The 22432-nt window shown below is 43.1% G+C and overlaps 2 protein-coding genes across 5 annotated transcripts in view; both read right to left on the reverse strand.

Moving 5' to 3' along the window:
• Window positions 1-12437, reverse strand: part of LOC113528062 (deleted in malignant brain tumors 1 protein) — an 84519-nt gene extending 72082 nt beyond the window's left edge. Inside the window, exon 1 of the mRNA XM_053239391.1 lies at window positions 12314-12437. Coding sequence (XP_053095366.1) covers window positions 12314-12392 — 79 coding nt within the window. The 5' untranslated portion in view covers window positions 12393-12437. The remainder of the gene's footprint in view (window positions 1-12313) is intronic.
• A 6335-nt stretch (window positions 12438-18772) lies between these two features.
• Window positions 18773-22432, reverse strand: part of rarab (retinoic acid receptor, alpha b) — a 98620-nt gene continuing 94960 nt past the window's right edge. For all 4 annotated transcript variants that reach the window (XM_053239087.1, XM_053239086.1, XM_053239089.1 and 1 more), the window contains one exon: window positions 18773-21178. In XM_053239087.1, coding sequence (XP_053095062.1) covers window positions 21000-21178 — 179 coding nt within the window. In that variant the 3' untranslated portion in view covers window positions 18773-20999. The remainder of the gene's footprint in view (window positions 21179-22432) is intronic.

The following is a 22432-nucleotide window of genomic DNA, read 5'->3' on the forward strand; positions in this document are numbered from 1 at the left end:
AAGATCCTCTACAGGCGATAGAAAATGCAATCCTCTGTCTAAATAGGCACGATGATCCATTTCTGGAAATCGAAGCCGCTATTCGTTCTATAAACAAACAAGAGGAAGAAAGTGGGCCGCATGGTGAGGAGGGGGTAGAAGGAGGTGCGGAGGGTGAGGGGGAGGGAATAGAGAAAGAAGGACCAGAAGGAGGGGTCGTGGGCGATGGGAGAGAATTGGGGGAAGGAGGAAGTGGAGGGGTTGGGAGCGGAGCAGATAGAGAAAAGCCGCAGGTGGGAGGAGGAGGAGGATGCGCGATGGTCGAAGACGAGGAGGAACATGGAGCTGATGAAAGAGAAATCGATGTCACGACGCACAAGAATTTTAATACGTAAAAATGAGACGCGTGTTAACAATCCCTCCACCGGTGGGCGAGCCTGATATCGCTACATTTTATCAAAACGTGATCAGTCTCATTCGGGAATTGATCGACGACGCGAGAGTCGTAGCTGGGAGGGGGGACATGGTACAGTTAAGTGTAGAGGGCGAAAATGTAAGAGTTCACGCGTCGGTAGTTGCCGACGGCACGGGTGAAAATATTCTACCCGTTTTTGAAGATATGCTCGATCAGATAGTACAGTCGAACATGGGGGTTGCGGTGAGCGAAAGAGTGGATCTGATTGTTCAGGTGGTGCGGAACCCTAGAGGCGGTGGAAAACGTAAGTTGGAGAAAACTTTAGACAGTGAAATCATACGTAAAAAAAGATGTCACCTGTACGTTACAGAGGACCGCGGAGATCAGCTCTGCTTTGCCATCAGTCTAGCTCACGTGTGTAACGGCAGTTTCACATATGGGCAGTGCGAGAGACAAGCTAGAGAGTGGCAGCAAGCGGTCGGTCTGGACGAGCACACACCCGTCACCTTTAGCGACGTGCGAAAATTCGAAGACATTTTAGAACGTAAAATCGTAGTGTTTTACAGAACGTCTAGCACCCTCTCGCATTTTGAAATAGATTTCCACGACCGTTCCCAATCTTTGTTTTTGTTTTTACTGGATAACCATTATTACAGGATAAAAAACCTCAAGGCCTTTATAGGTACGCGATTCGTCTGTAATTATTGCTACAAGGGTTTTAATTGCGCATACCTGTCGGGGCTATTGTCACATATGCAACGACAGGGAGTGCCCCATGCAAGAGCATGATCCCGTAGAATGCTCGGACTGTCTCAGAAAGTGTCGTTCCCCAGCGTGTTTCGCCCATCACAAAGAAGGTAAGAGGAACTTTGTAACTGGTAGGTCGGTCAGTCTCTGCGAGCTCGTTAAAAAATGTGCTAGATGCGGCCGGTGTTACAACACAGGAGTGAACACCCGTGTAGGAAATAGTCATTGTTGCGCTAAGCCGAAATGTAGAATCTGTGGGGAGATTTTAACGAGGGAGCTAGAAACCGACCACAGGTGTTACATTCGCCCTCTCCCCGTGAGCGCCGACCATCCCGATTTGATTTTGTATCACTTTGAAACGTTCGCCACTGAGAACGGTGTGCACGTACCTTTTCTGGTGTATGCAAAAACGTTGAAAGGTGAAGAGAAGTGGTTTTACGGTCATGGGTGCGTTAAACATTTTCTTATGTATTTCAGAAATGAGCGCTACAGAAGTAACGTTTTTATCGCTCACAACGCCAAAGGGTGTGACAGATATCTGGTTTTGAAAGATATGCTGAAAGAGGGGTTATCGCCTCAGCTTATTCTCATGACGGGGAGTAAAATCCTTAGTTTTGAAGACCCTCATTACGAGCTAAAATTCATAGAATCTCTGTCTTTCCTACCCATGCGTCTTAGCGATTTCCCAAAAGCCTTAGGTTTCACCAATCAGACCAAGGGGTATTTTCCTCACAAATTCAGCTCGGCCGAGCGTCTCGAGTACGTAGGACCCTACCCACCTGCCTCCGATTATGGGGTAGAACGCATGTCGGAGCAGGAGCATCAAGATTTTCACGAATGGTATGCCGTGGCTGCGCTGGGCGTTTTTAACTTTAGGAAGGAAGCTCTGCGTTATTGTAAAAACGACGTGATTATACTTTCCCAGGGTTGCATCAAATTCAGAAATCAGTTTCTCGGAGAGACAGGGGTGGACCCATTCGATTTGATCACCATAGCGTCAGCCTGCATGAAAGTGTTTATCACAAATTATATGACTCCTAAGACGTTGGCCATACCATGCCCCTACGGTTACGCTCGGGTGCGTAAAAGATTCTTGCACGCGTCCATCCAATGGCTAGAATGGGTCATGGCGAAAGAAAAAATCTTTATTCAGCACGCTCTAAATATGGGGGAAGAGCAGATCGGTCCTTTTTTTGTAGACGGTTACGCCGAGATTGATGGAGAAAAGTACGCATGGGAATATCACGGGTGCTTTTACCACGGCTGTCCGTCGTGTTTCGACCCGGCGGAGACGTGCCTGTTGAGAGGCATCAGTTTCAGTGAATTGTGGTTGAACAGCGAGGAGAGAGTGAGGACGTTAGAGTCCGAACACGGCGTCCGCGTGACGGTGGTGAGAGAACACGAGTGGCTTGAGATGAAAAAATCTTGCGAGCGTGTCAAAGAGTTTCTCCGTACGTTTAATCCTCCAGAGCCTCTGGTCCCTCGCGCCGCTCTTTACAGAGGTCGAACGAGTGCTCTACGTTGACGTCACCTCTCTATATCCATACGTTAACAGTGCATGCTCTTACCCCTTAGATCACCCTACGATCATATACAAAGATTTCAGAGACCCTAGAAACTACTTCGGTCTCATCAGAGCCACAGTCTACCTGCCTCATGGGCTCTTTTTCCCTGTTTTACAAAAGCAAGAGCATTGACGGGTGTGTGGGTCACTGTAGAATTTAACAAAGCCTTGGAGATGGGCTACAGAGTGGCTAAAATCACAGAGGTATGGCACTTCGATAAAAGCAGCGACTCCGTGTTCACGGGGTACGTACACGCATTTTTAAAAGGAAAGCAGGAAGCGTCCGGTTACCCGCCTGAAGCTGGCAAAGCCCCAGTTAGCATCAAATCCAAATCATCGGTGAGACTGTCGCTTCCCGATCCTCTCGCAAACTCATCAGGATTAATACCACGTGTAAAATCTGTCACGCTTAGTAAAAAAAAAAACAAAAAAAAAAAAACAAGTTTTTCACCAGAACTAAATAACAGAGGCCAAAAACAAAAAAAACACAGAGAGAGATACGGTACCTGGATCCGTCTGAGTGAGGCTAATACCCTCTAGTTCTTCCAAGTATCTGGAGCATCACGGGGTCCGATTAGACCCTGAAAAGATAGAGGTGAATCCGGCCAAGAGACAGGTGGCTAAACTCTGTCTCAATAGTCTTTGGGGGAAGTTTGCTCAAAGAGACGATCTGCTCCGCACCGAGATAGTATCGGATCCTGAAAAGTTTTTCAGCTATCTGTTTTCCGGTAAATACGTGATTGATAACTTTGATGTTCTGGACGACCAGAGAGCATTGATCAGGTGGAGATTCGGCGACCGTTGCATTCAGCCCCCAGGCAGAAGGAGTAATGTGTTCATAGCTGCGTTCACCACCACCCACGCGCATCTCAAACTGTACGGCTACCTGGAAAGGTTGAGGGACAGAGTTCTTTACACAGACACGGATAGTTTAATTTATGTGGTGAAGGAGGGGGAGACTCCTTTAGAATTGGGTAATTACCTAGGTGAGCTGACTGACGAATTGGACGGGGATAGCATACAGGAGTTTGCGGCAGCAGGGCCCAAGAGTTACGCCTATCAGACAAAGAATAAAAAAAAAATGGTGATGCGCGTCAAAGGAGTCACACAAACCGTAGAATGTTGCGAGAGAGTCAACTCTGACAGCGTCAGAGATCTGGTGGAGGATTACCTAAAGATCTCAGGGGAGGGAGGGGTGGCGGGCGCTATTGAGATCCCTCAGCACAGAATAACTTGTGATATAAAGGGTTTCTCATTAAAAAACTCGACATTTCAGAAAAAGTTTCTGGTTGTATATGACAAAAGACAACTCTTTCCAGACGGTACTACTCTGCCATTCGGATATTAATCTATATTTTTTTGGAGGGGCAAATAAATAAATAAAATGTCACATCTCGAGGTTATAGAAGAAACAGATTTCGAACACAGGTTCGTCTGTCCTTTCTCTTGTATAATAGCGGGCCCTAGTGGCTGTGGGAAAACCTGTTTTGTAAAGAGGGTACTGGAATGTTCTGAACGTGTCATGAATGTCGTACCCGAAAACATTGGTACGGGTCTACACTTCTTACCAGCCTATGTACGATGAATTGCAGAAGATGAATAAAAAGATAAAATTTGTCAAAGGGCTTCCTGATTCTTTCGAAGATGAAAACCTGTTTCCTCAGGACTTAAACCATTTGATCATTCTGGAAGACGTTATCTTTCAAGAATCCGAACATCGTGAAGTGGTTAAAATTTTCACTCAGTACAGACACCACAGAAACATGAGCGTCATGATGCTGACTCAAAACGTGTTTCAGCAAGGTAAACACAACCGTACCATCAGCCTGAATAGTAATTATCTGTTATTGTTTAAAAACCCTTGGAGGGCTCTCTAGTAGACAATAAAAAATAAAATGACTTTGAAGTAAGCTCGGAAAATGTTTCTCGTCTCACCCCGTCGGTTAAGTGGCCTGACTCGGCCTACGGTCAGAGAAACGTCTGAAGACGATTTGAACGATAAAATGAGGGAGGTGTTAAACGAGCCGGGGCTGAGTTCTTATGAAAAAATAAAAAAATACGACACTTTGTTGCAGAGATATTTGACGTTGCTGAAGCAGGATCGGCGAGATGAGCGTATAGTCACTCCGACGTTACGGGAGCGAACCGAGGATGGAGAGGGTGGGGAGGTTGACGAGGAGGAGAGGGTTCGGGTCCCCGCCGGTGTGGGAGACCCACACCCCTCCTCTTCTCCCGCTCGAACCGCGCGTGCGTCCGATGGGATCGATTTCGACCGTATGGGTGATGAGGTTTTGAAAAGCTTACCCCCTCGGGGTCACAAGAACGCAAATAAATACATCATCGGGAAATTAAAGGAAAGCGGCGGGGGATGGAATTCGAAGGGGGAATTTGTTTATAAGGGTGAGACGGCGAAAGGGTCTCATATGATCGATTTATTCAAACATCTTTCTCTCTCCTATAAGAAAAAAAACACCCCCTCCCACCGGTTGGACGCAATTTCTGAATACTCTATTGGAACTGAACGTCCCTTTATCTTCGGTAAATAACCCGCACGCTCGCGAACAATACCGTTCCCTGAAGGATGGTACCATTACCAGTTTAAAATAACATCCTAAAAGCACCTCAGCATCGTTATCCCCGCGCTGGATCACACCCCCGGCACCTCTCACCTCTAAGAAGTTCAGGAGCGATAAACGAATCGTTCTGTCCCCTCGATGGATCGAGTATTCGCAATAATAATAAATGTCTGAGACAATTATTTCATCAATAAAGAGTTTAATTAATTGAATCATTATGCGTACAGTCTTTCGTTTTTCACAACTTGTATTCACATGCAGATAAAGAACAGCAACCCTGCCCCCCCGCAGTGATCGCTTTTATTTTTAACCCACATTTTTTCACAAAGTCGTACACCATAAGATCGTTTTTTATCAAGTCCTCCTCGTCGTACAAAGACAATACTTGGTCAAAAGATAAGCCTCTGGCTCGGTGGTAAAGATAATAGATGCAGTGATGACCGCATACGGTAGACATAGACTGTTGTAACTGAGCGGATGGTCGAAGGGTAATGCGCAAAGTCCAGGGGAAATCCGTAAGAGTCAAAAAATGTGGCTTCACCCTCCTTTTCCAGGGTTAATGCTAACCAATGCTCGCCGGGCATGTGGGCAGGGTGCGTGTTGACCACGAAGTAGGCGGGAGGTCTAAAGGACAGATTCAGAGAGGGTAGGTGGTCGGAAGCCCACATGCCACGAAATACGTTCCTCGGAAGATGCTGCAAAAGACTCTCTAGCTGAAGATTATCCATGTTTAGTAATAATCCACCAACACCTGTCTTTTAGAGTCAATCTCTAGAATAGAATCGTAACAAGCATAGAAGATAAGAGTAGTGGTATTCGCTAAAGGCACTCTGAATCTCATCTCCAGTCTCAAATTACCACTCGATACGACCGACAACGCATCGTTGTCGTCGGCTGGGTTGAGATTAAAAGCGAACAGGGCGTATCCTTCGTTAAATTCGCTGCGGTTAATACTCAGAGGTAAGTCTTTCAAATGTCTCCCAGTAGCCATGAACATGTTGTAAAACTCTCTGACGGATTGTCTGTTGTTGAATTGGGGCTAGAAAGCCTTGGCGGCGATCTGTCTACCATCCTGACAGAGAGCCAGGTATTCTACGTCGTTATGTACAAAGTTAAATGGGGACAGGTCTCTTCTCCCCGTGAACGCTTCTTGGTGCACCATACCTAAAACCACGTATTTAGGAGTGGTTCCGAGAAATAGATTCTCCTGGTTACATATCCTAGAGTTTGCTGGGATGGAATAGGTTTTCAAGATGACATGTGAGAGGGGATAGAGAGCGTTGGCTTTCATCAGGGCCGCCACGTGCCCTAACAGCACGGCAGGGGCTACGGTCACTTTTTTCACAAAGAGAGATGCTCCCAGAACGTTCATTCGGAATCCCGAGTCGCGCGCTCCCATGAGACGGAAATCGTCGCCGGTGCATGTCAGTTTGACCCTCAGGTCAACCGAGTTCAGCAAAAGTCTCTCGCAGAAAAATATGTCCCCGTGGAGAGGGCCGAGCAGGTGCACTTCTCTAGAATTAGCGCTGAATTCGGCTCTCTTGTTTAATCCTCTGTTAGGACCGTTGGCGACCGCTACAGAGTCCATGGCTCCCACAGTGTCTTTGTAAAAAAGACCGGCGGTGAATTGACTCCCGAGGGTATCCGGTGAAAAGTTGAGCAGAGTCTCGATCATGGCACGGTAGGGATGTGTGGCGGTCGATTGCGAGATTAGACGATCCCCCAGAATGACGTCGCATTGACTGAATATCATATTCAGAGGGTAATTGATGAGCCCTACTGCGGCCGCGTCGGCCAGGTCCGTACCATCGGCGTTGGTGATTTTCACGCGGAGATGCAACATGGTGTCATTCAGATCCAGAAACTTTTCCCCATCTCCGGGGATGAAAAACTCGATGGGCCCCGTGTCCGTGATGGCAGACAAGGGGGAGATTTCGGTGTATATTTTATCTTCGATCGAAAGCTGTGTCATAGGTGCAGAAAATAGATCCAGCTCGCGCAGCGTGCACTCGAGGGATTTCTGATGCAAGAGAGCCATGTTTCTTTGTTTGAATTTCCCCTACGTCGGTTAAAACATATCAGAGCTCCGGGAGGGTTTCCTCTTCGAGCGACCGCTTCTGCCGACTGTTTCCTTCTTCTTACCCCTCGAACGTTTATTAGAACTCGACGAGAGGCGCTCCCCCCGGAGGTCGTCTCCTCACTCTTCGCAACAAAACCACGATGCCCCCTGACCCCTATTGATTTTTCCGATCGTCGAAGCATTTTAAGATGGGGTTTGGCAATGTCGAGCCCTTTTTTCAGCAGGGGAGATATGAAACGAAACAGTTTTGAGAATATCGAGCCGATACCGAAGCCGTACATTACAGGGGCTCCGTAAAATCCTCCTAAATCGCATCCGGCCTGATTTTCGTAGTAACGGACGAATCTGTGAGGGTCTTCCATCGCTAGTCCCCGAGCCATTTTATTTTTTAATTCGTTCTCCGATGCCCTCAAACGTAGCTTCGTCCTCTCTGGCCTGAGATTGAATGACGGTCGCGTTAAAGGATGGATTTTATATAGATTCATACACCGTATGTTTTCGGTCTAAAGTGAAGCGTCACGATGACCTTCCCGTAAGTGAATTCTACCTCTTGGTTCTGATCCGTTTTTATCTCGATCTTTATGTTCTCGATGTGCCGCTTGCTCGCGGGTAAATAATACGGCAGATCGAAGAGTAAGGTTACTACGTCCCCGTACGCGCCGTGCACGTCGACCATGGGGGGGGTGGGTCGCAAGGGAGGCGTTCGGCCACCGAAAAAAGCTCGTCTGTAAAACTCTGTTCGTATTTTTTATCAAACACCCCTCTTAATTTCGATATCCTGACAAGATCCCCCATCTCAAAACCCATCTTCAATCTAGCCTTCTGGACTGGCGGCTTACCGTACATGTTCTGAAACATTCGATCGACGTTCTCCAAGGTCACCTGAGCCGGCGCCATTTTAATGCTGCTGTGATAACTGTTATTGTAGCTTTTCACCAAGTCCTGCAGCACGTCGAGGTATCGCAAGGTGTTGTTAGCTGTGAAATATCTCCACAATCGACCTTTTAAAGTACGATTAAATCTTTCAACCACCGAAGCTTTGAGTTCGCTGTATGTGGAAAAATGCACGATGCCGTGTTTTTTCATCAAACCTTCAAAAGCCTTGTTAAAAAATTCTTTTCCGGCGTCAGTCTGTAACTTTACAGGTGTCTGACTTCCGGAGAAAACGGATTCTAGAGCCTTTACCACCTCCGTGGATGTTTTTCTTTTGAGAGTTCTGACGTAAGCTTTCTTGGAAAATACGTCTATGACCGTTGAATTGAATATATAATAGTATAGAATAAAATCAAACACGCGTGCAAAAACTATATACAAATACGTGTCAGCAATAAAATCAAACTACAAGCGTATATAATAGCTAGCAGCACAGCAAAAAAAAAACACTGAATAATCGAATATATAATAGTATAGAATAAAATATAAGAGGTAGCTGCAAAAAACACACTGAATAAATGCATATATGATGGCATGGAATAAAATCAAGTTAACGGGAATATTGGCAGTCCATGACCAGCTTTATGAAACGCTCTATTCTCTCCTCGTCAGGTTTGATTTCATCATACATTTGGTAGATGCGCTCGTAGATCGATCCTCCTGATCTATACCCCAGCAAAAGAATCTCTGTTGCCGGCCTAATTACGTCGCCATCGCACGTCTCGTAAAATCCGTAGCTCTCCATATATTTCTCAATGGCATGGATGAACAGTGAGTTCCACAGCATCCGCACCACACCGTGAAAGCAGGTCTGATATATGTGACAACATGTGTGTTGTCTCTGGCTAGGATGACTGATCTGACAGCCGCTGCATTTGGCTTCGGCGTATATTGTCAGAACCTTGTTGAGTAAATGAAGCACCACTGATTCCAGACATTTGAAAAACTCGATCCTCTTCAACCAGCATGAGAGCGGCGCGTCAGGGTCATCGATGAACGTCCACAACGGGTCATCCAATCCGCAGGGAGAGTTCTCGTTCGAAGGAGTCTCCTGAACGTCCAACCCCGCAGGATCCTCGCCAGCGTGCTCCGAGATGACGGTCTCCTCGCGCCCCAAGACGACAGGTTCCTCAGAGCGAGGGGGTGAAAGCTGTTGCAAGAACTCAGGGGTCAGGGGAGGGGTCGGCGGGAAAGAAACGGCGTAACTCTCCTCCGGAGATGAAGGATGGTCGGACATTCCGTCTTCTTCTTCTTCTATCCCCCTCAACACAATCCGGGTAGGCCTGATTCTCTTGAGCACGCGTTCACAGCAGTTTTCCATATTTCTCTTTCTCTCTCTCTCTTTCGCTCTTCTCCTTTCTCGGTCGAGTCTTCTTTTATAAAATAAAACGAAGTAGAGCTCAAGCTCCCCCCTCCCACCCCTCGTAATACGATCCGTGTTGAGGGCGAGTGTGCGCACATGTTCAACAATGGCTCATTTTTTCATCACTCAGGGCTTCGTTCCACTCGCGACAGCTGAGAAAGAGCGAAGTAATTTTATAGTCAATCTCACCCATCTTTTCCCTCCACGTTACAAGCGGCACATCCAACACGGTATGAAAAACACTGCAGTCCGAGCTGAAAAGATCCAGGACAAAGTACTCTCTGGGTTTTTTACATACCGGTTCTCTCTCCATGTTCTCCACACAGCGACTGGCCCTGTAGAACCAGCGCCCTGTGCCTGAGGCTCTAGTCATCCAGATAGCCATAAACCTGACTTTTCGCTCTGAAACCTCTGGGGTTCTGGGAAAAGTCTCCGGGAGAGAGGCCCTCCCGTTCCCTCTCCATTTTCCTTCATCCTTGTCAAAATTCTCAAGGACAACCTTCTTTAACACACTCCAGTCATTAGAGGATAACGAGGCTAGACACGTCGAGACCCCCAGGCTCTCTCCACACTTCACCTGATATAGCTGCAATTCCCCGGTTTCGTAGCTAAACACATAACCCCATCGTCCACCCTGTCCGCAGAAATCCAGAGGCCATTCCTCGCACAACGGACCCGCCGGTGGTGCTTGAGTGCGGCGAAGATACGCGTTGGTTTTTTATGGGCCGTCTTTGTCAGTATCTTGAAAAATCTAAATAATAGTCTCACTGATAATAGAACACCCGTGATGGGCCATTAATCCTCTTTTTGCATATAACAGGGATACCGTTTATGTTTCAAAAATAAATAAATAAAGTATTAATAAAAGATCTGAAATCGCACAATACACAGGAAAAGGGAAAAAAAAAGTTTAAGAGTGGAACGGCATGACACTAGCCGCCTGAAATCCGACCTCGTGCGCTGGCCGGATAATTTGCACGGACCCCAGACAGGGGGTGAGGGGGATGAGAGAGAAAGGGGGTTGAAGCGCGTGAACGGACCCCCGCACGGAACACAGATGCGCGTGAACGGACCCACAAAAATTAGGGAGGGGGACCGGGGCGGGAGATCTGGAAAAAAGAAGAATCTCATTGGTCGAAAGGGGGGCGGGACTTTCCGCCACGGTGCGCTCTGATTGGATAAAAAAGGGGAGGGACTTCGTGATGTGGCATGCTCTGATTGGACGATAGAACTGTCAAAATGCAGTTTGATGAAAAGTGTATAGTACTCTTTTTTCCCAGGACACCATCTGTCATCTCATTAGGAGCATGCCCCGACGTTGTCAGGCATGCATACAAGCACATGGGGGCATACAAACTACTGAGCACCATTTTGAGTCGCTGCAATGAAATTTCAGCAAAATGGACTAGCCTGCTGCAACATTTTTTCACTTTGATTTTCGGGGTGTCTTTGAATTCAGCCCTCTGTAGGTTGATACTTTTCATTTCCATCAAATGATGTGGCATCCTTTCGTTCCTAACACATTACCCAGTCCATATCAGTATAGATATCCAGCATGATATTTTTCCCCATTGAGATCTGATGTGTTTTCAAAGTGTTCCTTTAATGTTTTTGAGCAATGTATATATATATATATATATGCTGTTGAAAATAATTTCTGCTCAGAGACAATAAACTAAAATAACCTAATTCTAACAAATGTTAAAGGTTACTCAAGTATAAAGCAATTACTGGAAGTGAGTGAGTGTATTAAAGGTTATTGGCCGACCAAAAAAGGTTTCTTCATCCCAGGCTGCATTTTGCTGAAATCAGCCATTCTTCAAACATGAAGTCAAAAAAGTCCATTGTGAAAGCTTTGTACATCTCACACATCTCAAAATGAGATTATAATTGTGTCACAATTGTTGTTACCAGTACTGAAATATAGATCATATAGTCTCATTTATATATAGAAATTTATGACCATTAGAAAATGTCAGACAATGCTCTGTCTACTTAAGGCAAGACACTGCAGGTAGAAATTTTGGTCACTTCAATCATTTATCAGATTTTCAGATAAATTTTGTCTATAACACGTCTTCTCTTAAACCACAGTAATACAAAATATCAAAACTCAGCAGAAAATTTTTTCCCCGAAAAGCCTATTCCTGATAAATGTCAATTTGTGTCATTATAGGATACATGTTAATTTCCTTTATAAACCTTATAAATCGCACTACACAGAGTGGAAGCACATGAAATCATATTATTATTCGAAATTATTTTTTCTATATCCAGACCAAAAATTGCAGTTTCCAGATGTTAATTCCTATCCCTATGTAGGGTATTACAGAAGAATTTCTCAAAATGTTGATAGCTGTTTGAATGATGTTAGATTTTATACTGAAAATGACTTTAGAAAAAGCCGATAATGTTTTGTTAATGTCTTTCTCTTGAGAAGAGACATTCGTCAGAGTGAAATAAATTTTTGATTTTATTAAGTATGCAGATTTATGCATATCTAATTACATGAAGCCTTATTTATTTACATAAATAAATGTAATTTTTTTACAAAATTTTTTTAGTACCAAAAATACTTGTAAGAAAATCAGTGATATATATATATATATAGATTTTTTTTTTTAAACAAGCCAAAATACCAAAATACCATAATTACCAAGCATTAATGTGAGTTGAAGTCTTTGCATCCTGATCTTTGAGGCTTTGTTCAGATTGGTGTTAATTACAGTTTTCATTGCTCTGGTCTTCTCATGGTGACAGTCATGAGGTTTTAATGGCTGTGTTTTATCATGAAGCTGAAGAGGTGGAGTTTCCATTTTTGATCATTTCCTATTGTGAAAGGAAGAATTCCTGAAACTAACAGCAAAACCACAACCACAAACTAGACTTGTTAAAAAGTACAGTAAACAGCACTTCTAGACGATCACAAACAGTTTACTATTCTACGTTAAAAAGCAACACTTCAGAAAGTGTACTTGTGAGTGCAAATTTGGTATACATTATAATCAAAGAACCGACATACAACCTTCATGCCATGACTTTACTCCTTATCTTCCTGTGTACTTCATGTTTTAGTGTGTTTTCATGTTCTACCAACAGGAAGAAGTTGTTAATGAGCTAAAGCATCAAACATACTGAATTGTACATTACGTGGGAGAAGATTTGATAAAATTTTATTGCTGGACACAGAAAAGTCACTTGGTTAGCAAGTCTACAAAAAAGAAAGAATAATAAAATGTCTACTGAGTGATCCTGGTATCTTGGATCCTGGAGACCATGCCCATCAGGATAGAAATGTTTCATCATGGGATACTCTGAGAGATAGGAGGAACACCTACTGGCCCTGGATGTGTTGCATAGCACTTTACTAAGCCTCAATCCAAAAAAGTGCCGCCTGGAACTGGCAGAGAAACTGACAACAGACAAGATTGCCTTTGCCAGAGAAAAAAAAAAGTGGGCCATGAAGAACTTCCTAAGACCCACTACAAAAAAAAAAAAAAAAAAAGAAAAGTCTTTTGGGGTTGACAGGATGTAATTTGTCCTTTTACAGTAATTAATAAATTAACTAGAAATCTATGATATTTAACCATATAAAAGAACCAAGAGTAATTTAATAGTGTAGATTAAACAAATATTGTACATTTATAAATGCTTATAGCACTTACTTTTCTATAAAATTAATCTTCCACTAGCTGAGCTCTAAGGTTTTCTGAAGACCTTCCTCAGCTGAGTGTAGCACACGAGATGGAAGTAATTAATAACGTTAATAGGCACAAGAAATAAAATGGCTTTTTGATAGTTCCACTGAAAATGATTAAAATGACATGCTAGTAATTTGTTGATAATTACGTCTTACCTCGTAAAACCACATCTGCTGGAATGCATGATTCTGATTAGATACTTCTGTTTCTGCTAGCCACAAATTAAGGGATGCATTTGTTTGACATTGACCTTTGACCTATGAACACCATTATAGCACAATTACTGTGTAAAACATATACAATATATAATCAGTTGCACTGTATGTGAGCTATCTTCACCACCCACAAGTAAGCATTAGGAACTAACAGAAACTATTTCACTGGGGATTTGATCCTGAAATCCACCTCTGAGTAGAACATAAAGCCTTATTCAGATTAGATTAAATTTACATCCTCATGTAAAATCACCATGTTGGTAAAGATTCCATTATATCCTGGGAACAGACAAGCAGTTCTTGCGCCTTTTCTTCAGAATAGAGATTAGACAGGTTAAATCAGTGTTGTGTCATATATAGCACATTAACACATGACTCCCAATCAAACCTAGATTTGTTTGGAAGCTCATTCAGTCAGCATGAGAGGAAAGAGTTATTGTTTTGAACCCATGTTGTCTGAAGTGAAGTCATATTATAGGATTTGAGTAGAGCTACAAGAAAAAGAGTAAGTCTCAATTTTGTATTTCTTTGTCGGGTTTAATTATTACTGTTTTCTGCAGGCACTGTGTGTGTTCGTGGATTGTAGTGTATTCCTGGAGCGTTGTAGCGGTGTGTTCGTGGATTGTAGTGTATTCCTGGAGCATTGTAGCGGTGTGTTCGTGGATTGTAGTGTATTCCTGGAGCATTGTAGCAGCTGCTGTAGGGGAGAGTGGGGCCAGTTGTAACACTGAATTTTTTTTTTGTTTTTTAAATCTCTTTTAGCACTCCAGTTTTTTGGACGTGATATTTCTCTGTTAACTATTCATAATAAACAAAGACCATCTTTATGTTAGTATCAGAGAATATTGGGGTCATTTGTAACATCTAAATTCATTAAGTATGGGGAAGATATAAATATGCTTTTGCAAATTATTTTATTATGCCGTAAAGAACTCATATTTACAGTGTTTGCACACATGCTCGTAACAAAATATGAGGACACCAATGTCTGGACCTCAGTAGTTTTGTAATTTTGGGCTTTTTGGGGGAAACAGCTGTTAAGTTATATAGACACTAGTATAGTTTACACACATACACTCTTTCTTATTAATTACTATATGTAACATACTTTACCTAAGAATGGAAAGATAACGTATTGGAGATTAAAACATTAGCAATTGATGTAGTACACATTTGGCACCGATACATTAATGAGAACACATTTCTGCAATCCGGACCTCACTAAAATTTTGACCCTGGTTACGGTGCTGTTTGCACCAGAAGAAGCACTTTTTTCCCCCCATATTGTTAACTGGGTGCATAAATGTTGGGCACTGCCTGAGGCACAAATACGTCAATCAAGCGAATAACAGCTGCTCGGGTCTTTGAGCTTCATCCTTGTACAGCAAACTTTTCCAGGAATGAATCCACTTCAAGAAGATGGAATCTGGTTTGTATTTTATTCAATAGACTATACACCAAGGACTAATATAGAGTTAAGCAACTGTATAATTATATATATAATATATCTGTGCCAGGAAACTTACTGACTTTACCTTTTCTTCTGTTAGATAATATGTTTTTAAAAATTTCAGTACCCCCAATATAAAATGCCTTCTTGCATCCCTGCTAAATTAACACATAATTCATAATGTTGAAGTTTTCCAGATAAGGAAAATTGCTTTCTTCCCTCAAAATCTGACCTTTATTTACAAGTTTTTCAGAGCCGTGATTAAAGCTGGTTTACATATGCAATTTCAGTGGCCTTTTAAGATTGTTATGCATGACACTGTATGGAGATGATCCCAGTAAAACCTTGGCTGAATTGTATAACAGATTGTGTGACAAGCAAATAGTTGGAACCGTAACTGAACCCCTGCTTAAAATAATTAACTCCTCACTGAGCAATGGGTACGTTCCAAAATCACTTAAATTAGCTGTTATTAAACCACTAGTGAAGAAACCAGACCTTGACCCTAACAACTTAACTAACTATAGGCCGATTTCAAACCTTCCCTTTCTATCTAAAATATTAGAGAAAGTAGTAGCGCAGCAGCTAATTTCATATCTACAAAGTAATAATATCTATGAACTTTATCAGTCAGGTTTCAGGCCCCACCACAGCACAGAGACAGCATTAGTCAAAGTAGTCAATGACTTGCTATTAGCCTCTGATCGGGGTTGCATTAGTCTATTAATTTTACTCGACCTTAGCGCAGCATTCGACACTATCGACCATAATATCCTTCTTCACAGACTGGAAAAGGTCGTAGGAATTAAGGGCTCAGCCCTCGACTGGTTTAGATCTTATTTAACCGATCGCTATCAGTTTGTCGATTTAAACGGTGACCACTCAGCACGTTATCGAGTAGAATATGGCGTTCCGCAGGGTTCAGTCTTAGGCCCACTGCTTTTCACGTTATACATGCTCCCTTTAGGTAACATAATCCGCAAACATAATATTAGCTTCCATTGTTATGCTGATGACACACAGTTATACGTCTCAGCTAGGCCAGATGAGAATAGCCAGTTAAAGAAAGTTGAGGCATGTGCGATAGACATAAGAGACTGGATGCTAAGCAACTTTCTCCTGCTAAACCCAGAAAAAACAGAGGTTCTGGTACTGGGACCACAAGCCGCTAGAAGTAGAGATCACACTGTTACTTTAGATGGTCTCTCTGTTTCAAGTAGTCTAACAGTAAAAGATCTTGGTGTGATTATAGACTCTAATCTCTCATTTGAGGCGCATGTAGATAATGTAAGCAGGTTAGCATTTTTCCACCTCAGAAATATTGCTAAGATTAGAAATATACTTTCGCTAAGTGATGCTGAAAAACTAGTCCATGCATTTATCACGTCCAGATTAGATTACTGTAATGCTTTACTATCTGGATGCACGTCTAGATGCATAAATAAGCTTCAGATAGTTCAGAACGCAGCAGCGAGGGTCCTGACTAGGACTAGGAAGTATGAGCATATCACGCCAGTCTTATCTACATTACACTGGCTCCCAGTAAGATTCCGCATCAATTTTAAAATATTACTCCTAACCTATAAAGCATTAAACGGTCTCGCTCCGCAGTATTTAAGCGATATGCTAGTACCTTACGTTCCGCCGCGCCTACTTCGCTCTAAGGATGCAGGCTGTCTATCAGTACCACGCATTGCCAAAACCACGGAAGGGGGCAGAGCTTTCTCTTATCAAGCCCCAAAATTATGGAATAGTCTCCCAGTTAATGTACGTGAAGCAGACACGGTCTCAGTGTTTAAGTCGAGGTTGAAGACTTATTTATTTAACCTAGCATTTAGCGACTAGTGTTTTTATCAAAGGAGTAGATCTGGGGGACTCGTGGATGTTGAGTTTTATCTCATTTATATATGTGACAGCAAAGTCGGGCTGCAAATCGTACTGTGTAAACCTGGCTGAAGTTGCTGTTCTTTTCCAGGCATGTATAGGATGCTACTGAGCATGTGCAGAGTGAGTGTCATCACTGTACCTTGTTGCTGACTGGAGCGACTGTTTGTGCCACAACTGACCCCAATCTCCCCTGTGCATGGTTGGTTGGTTCCAAGAAATCTTTTATAAGTTAGAAATTTTGGATGTCTGATTGAAACCTGATTGCCTAGAATGAGCTTGTTTTGTGTTAAATGCCTTCTTTAAAGTGGAGTGTGGCTTTACAATGATCATTTAAAATATTTTCTGGTGGTTAACACATACGTTTTCTTTTGCCGGATACACTATATGGTCAATATACTGTATGTGTTTGCTGAACATCCCATTCCAGATTTATTCCCCCTTTGCTGTTAAAATAAGCTCCACTCTTCTGAGAAGGCTTTCCACTAGATGTTGGAGCGTGGCTGTGGGGATTTGTGTCCATTCAGCTACAAGAGCATTAGTGAGGTCAGGCACTGATGTTGGTGAGGAGGTCTGGGGTTCAGTCAGTGTTCCAGTTCATCACAAAGGTGTTCAGTGGAGTTGAGGTCAGGGCTCTGTGCAGGACACTCGAGTTCCTCCACTCCAACCTTCACACACCATGTCTTCATGGAGCTCGCTTTGTGCACAGGGGCATTGTCATGCTGGAACAGCTTTGGGTCTCTTAGTTCCAGTGAAGGGAAACTGTAATGCTACAGCATACAAAGACATTCTATACAATTGTGTGCTTCCAACTTTGTGCTAACAGTTTGGGGAAGAGACACATATGGGTGTGATGGTCAGGAGTATAAGGAGCCATATAGTGTACTCCTTCTTTGAGTACATTCTGGGTTGTCTATGCATCAGTGTGAGATTCTCATTAGTGCAGTATCTCAAGAACAAGTTGTTCGATGTTTGTAGGATTTAGATGGAATTTTCATAGCAGGTAATCTGATTAGATTTTGGAATTTATCCAGCCCAGTTATTTTATGGTATGTTTGTTATCATTGTTTATACATTGGCATTATACTGATTACCAGGCATGCAAGGTCTCTCTCTCCCAAATTCACAATTAGACCAAAATCAAGGCCCACAGTTGGAGCTTTTTGTTCTATAGGACAACTAACAAGCACTAGGGTGAAATCAGCTTTCAACACATTTAGTATTGCTTGTCGTTACTCTACTACACCTGTATACGGTCATGATTTATAACTGAATTGAACTTCTGCCAGAGGATAGATTCCTCTTGATGAGTTGGTTCTTCCCAATGTTTACTCCTCTCTAGTTCCATTTTTGAGATGGAGTAACTGGTGTTGAAGAGGTTGTTTGTCTTCGCTGTAGCTTTGGAGGCAGAAAATCAAGAGAAATCATTACAGAAGCTGCATTACAACGGTGGAATTTTTTTTTACCAGCACTTTGTCCTCTATGGTTGTTTTTCTCTCTTGGCACCCTGATTGGTCGAGGGGTTAAAAAGTACTCGGTGCTTTTCTGAAACACTGAACTTTTTTCACCATGTGGAAGCTGAGCAAAAAAAAAAAAAAACAACAACGTGACACAAAAAAATGCAGACCACATTGCTTATTAATAGCACCCGTCTTGCAGCCACTTCCTGTAGGGTTACAAGTAAATTTGCGCTGGTGTTTGAGGAAAAAAGGCTGAGTGTGAAAGCAGCCTTAAGTCATTTAAGATCACTGGGGATTCTGTGTAAAATGATCCACACTGTAAACTCGCTATTAAACTTCTGTTCTATAACATGGCTAAACATTTCAAATGAAGCTGTGTAAAAGAACAGAACGCTTTCAACGTGATCAGAAACACACACAAAACATCAGTCTTTAATAAAGATTATTTTCATCATCCAGTTCACGATACAAGAGAAACAATATTTGTGCGTTTGAATGTGTAACAAGTGTTGGAGCAGAACAGAACAGAACAATGTCTTTGTGCTGGACGCCGTGTGACTTTGATGTGGTTTAAGACGTCTGAATTGATGTGGCTCGTTGGCAGTGAAAGTTTTTCGGCAGTGTCCGTACATCATCACGCTCACATTCACGAAACACGAAAAGGAAGTTCAGAGGAAGCCGAACACATTGCGAGTTTCTGTGCAAGTCGCGTGCATAGTCAAAGTGAAACGTGGAAGTCTTTCAAGCGTCTTGATTTGATTTTTTTTCTGAAGAGGTATTGCACACGGGTACAGTGATGATTCGTTAGCGCGTGTCTACAGTGGAAAGCTGGATTGGAGGGAAGTGGTGTGTGTCGTAGCTTTTAAATGCTCCTGGCGGTGGTAGTTCAGGGGTAAAAGTCTGGGATCAGGACCGGATCATTGTGAGCTTGTAGTGAGCATGTAAAGACCATGGCGCATCAGCGGGTTGGATGGGTCTGTGACACGGTGGATGAAGTTCAAAGGCCAGTTTGGTGTTCATTTGCAGCAACATCTTGGGAAAAATGAACTGAATTCTCTTTCAGTGACAGACTCGCTGCTGACATGATGCAATTCCAATGTTTGTGACATTCGATCCCGGTCTCCAGCGGTGCTCGGTGTGTTCCACACAGGCAGTATTCTTGGGACGCTACAGGAAAAGTGATTGTCTCACAGAGGCAGTGGTGTTGTAGATGGTGATGAATGATAAAGAAAAACCGAGGCAGTGTTGTGGTTGTGTAAATGAGGCAGTGTAATAATCTCTCTGCTGACGGGGCTTCCAGATTTGATTGCACTGTAAAAGATACGAAATATGGATGCTTCATGTGTAAAATGCAGAAATTGTACTAAAACATTTTGTCTCTTTACTTCAACTGTTTGTTTTTTTTTATTTTGCCAGTGGTCAAATATACTTTTGTTCATCAGGGGTGGACAAATCAGTAGCCTGGAACTTCATTAAAAACTAGATCAAAAATGTAATCATGATAAGATATGAAAGATGGCTACATACTTGTTCATTTCTCTTAGTCTGTGTTAATGCATTTAACTAGCTAGCCATATGATGATATATTACATTAGCTACCACTGTTGAACCCCAGCCTCAGTTAGGCTTCCGGGGAACTAAAATACGAGACTGAAGACACACTACTAATAAATGTATGATTTGTCCACCCCTGTTTTATTTTAAATCTAGATTTTTCTGCATCACTATGCACTATTAACTATTTTCCTTAATAATCAGTTTGATCATCACCGGAGCCAAACCACTAATGACTCGCTAAATAATTTTCCATGCTTAGCTACGTTTGAATTTTTCACCCCCCTTCCCCCCGATGTGCTTAGTGAAAGTGAGATTTGTTCCGAGTCTGAGTGAACGGCATGAAAACATCACCATAACATCCACAATCTTCTTCTGCAGTGAAGTGAGACAGTGAGCAGAACTGAACTATATTCAACTCTTGAGACAAATAAGAGTAAATGTGAGAGGGTTTTTTTTCTTCCTGCATCAACACAACTTTTGAATCATCTCATTTTCTGTCAATATAGATACTCATATATTCATATATCTTTTGTAAGAAAACAAAACAAACAAAACACAAAAAATGTCCCTGATGACTTTTGGACATCGGACGTCCTGTGTCTCTAGTTTGCCGTCTCCTCATTCATTAAATCTACAGATGAAGGAATCCAAAACGTCACTGTAGAATACATACGGAAATAGGAAAGTTTCCTCGGAGTGTGCACCACGTCCACAAACTCACGTCCTTCTCCACATTGCTGATTAGAATCCTCGATCTGGTATTAGATCAGAATCGGTTTTAACCAAGCGTGCAAGCTGCTTTAGATCAGATCGGTACCTCAGGAGTTCCACCGAAGCGCACACCTTGCTTGTAATGCGAGTGTGACTCAGGCTCAGCCTGTGTGTGTGTGTGTGTGTGTGTGTGTGTTGAGCTTCTCAATCAGCCACTTTATACATTATTGTCTTGAAACCAGGCTCTCTGACTCGGCTGCACATGTAGGTGTGTGGTTCCTGAGTCATGGAGCAGGTTCAGGGCGAGCATGCTTAACATAAGTGTGTGTGTGTGTGTGTGTCTGTGAGTGAGAGAAAGAGAGATTCAGGGCGAGTGTGTCGAAGGGCTGCTGTGTATCGAGCTGGGTGAGAGACTCGGACTGCAGCTGCCTGGAGGATTCATGCTGCTGCCCTCTAAACCCTCAGAGTTCTCCAACATCTCCTGGATGAGTGGAGGCATGGAGCCGGGGATCTCCATCTTCAGCGTGATCACTCGCTCCGCTCCTGGCGAACGACAGACAGAAAAACAGAGAGAGAGAGAGAGAGATAGAGAAAGAGAGAGAGAGATGGTATTTATATGTATTCTGCTGTACATGTATGTTAAACTACCTCCATTGATACCATCTGCTATTTATTTATTTTTTATTTCTGGATTTGCATTAAAACATAATAAGAACATAAGTTTTATGACACAATAATACTCATCTTTCACAATTTCAACACTGATTTTCCAATTAATTTATTTTTTTTTTATCATTAACTTATTATGCACAATCTCCTGTTATAAATTAAGTGAGTGTGTGATATTTAATCCAATCAGCCATAACATTAAAACCACCTGCCTAATACTGTGTAGGTCCCCCTTGTGCTGCCAAAACAGCTGTGACCCGTTGAGGCATGGACTCTGAAGGTGTGCTGTGGTACCTGGCACCAAGACTTTAGCAGCAGATCCTTTAAGTCCTGTAAGTTGCGAGGTGGGGCCTCCAAGGATCAGACTTGTTTGTCCAGCACATCCCACTGATGCTTGATCAGATTATGATCTGGGGAATTTGGAGGCCAAATCAACACCATGAACTCTCTGTCATGTTCCTCTAACCAGTTCCTGAACAATTTTTGCAGTGTGGCAGGGTGCATTATCCTGCTGAAAGAAACCACTGCCATTAGGGAATACTGTTGGCATGAAGGGGTGTGCTTGGTCTGCAACAATGTTTTGGTAGGTGGTACGTGTCAAAGTAACATCCACATGAATGCCAGTACCCAAGGTTTCCCAGCAGAACATTGCCCAGAGCATCACACTGCTTCCTCCGGCTTGCCTTCTTCCCATAGTGCATCCTGGTGCCATCTCTTCCCCAAGTAAATGATGCACATGCACCCGGCCGTCCACATGATGTAAAAGAAAACATAATTCATCCGACCAGCCCACCTTCTTCCATTGCTCTATGGTCCAGTTCTCATGCTCACGTGCCCATTGTAGGCATTTTCGGTGGTGGACAGGGTCAGCATGGGCACTCTGACATGTCTGTGGATACGCAGCCCCATACACAGCAAGCTGCGATGCACTGTGTGTTCTGACACCTTTCTATCATAGCCAGCATTAACTTTTTCAGCAATTTGTGCTATAGTAGCTGTTCTGTGGGATCGGACCAGACGGGCTAGCCTTCGCTCCCGATGTGCATCATTGAGCCTTGGGCACCCATGACCCTGTCACCGGTTCACTGGTTGTCCTTCATTGGACCACTTTTGGTAGGTACTAACCAC

The sequence above is a fragment of the Pangasianodon hypophthalmus genome, chromosome 13 (assembly GCF_027358585.1).
Source record: "Pangasianodon hypophthalmus isolate fPanHyp1 chromosome 13, fPanHyp1.pri, whole genome shotgun sequence".
NCBI lineage: Eukaryota > Metazoa > Chordata > Actinopteri > Siluriformes > Pangasiidae > Pangasianodon > Pangasianodon hypophthalmus.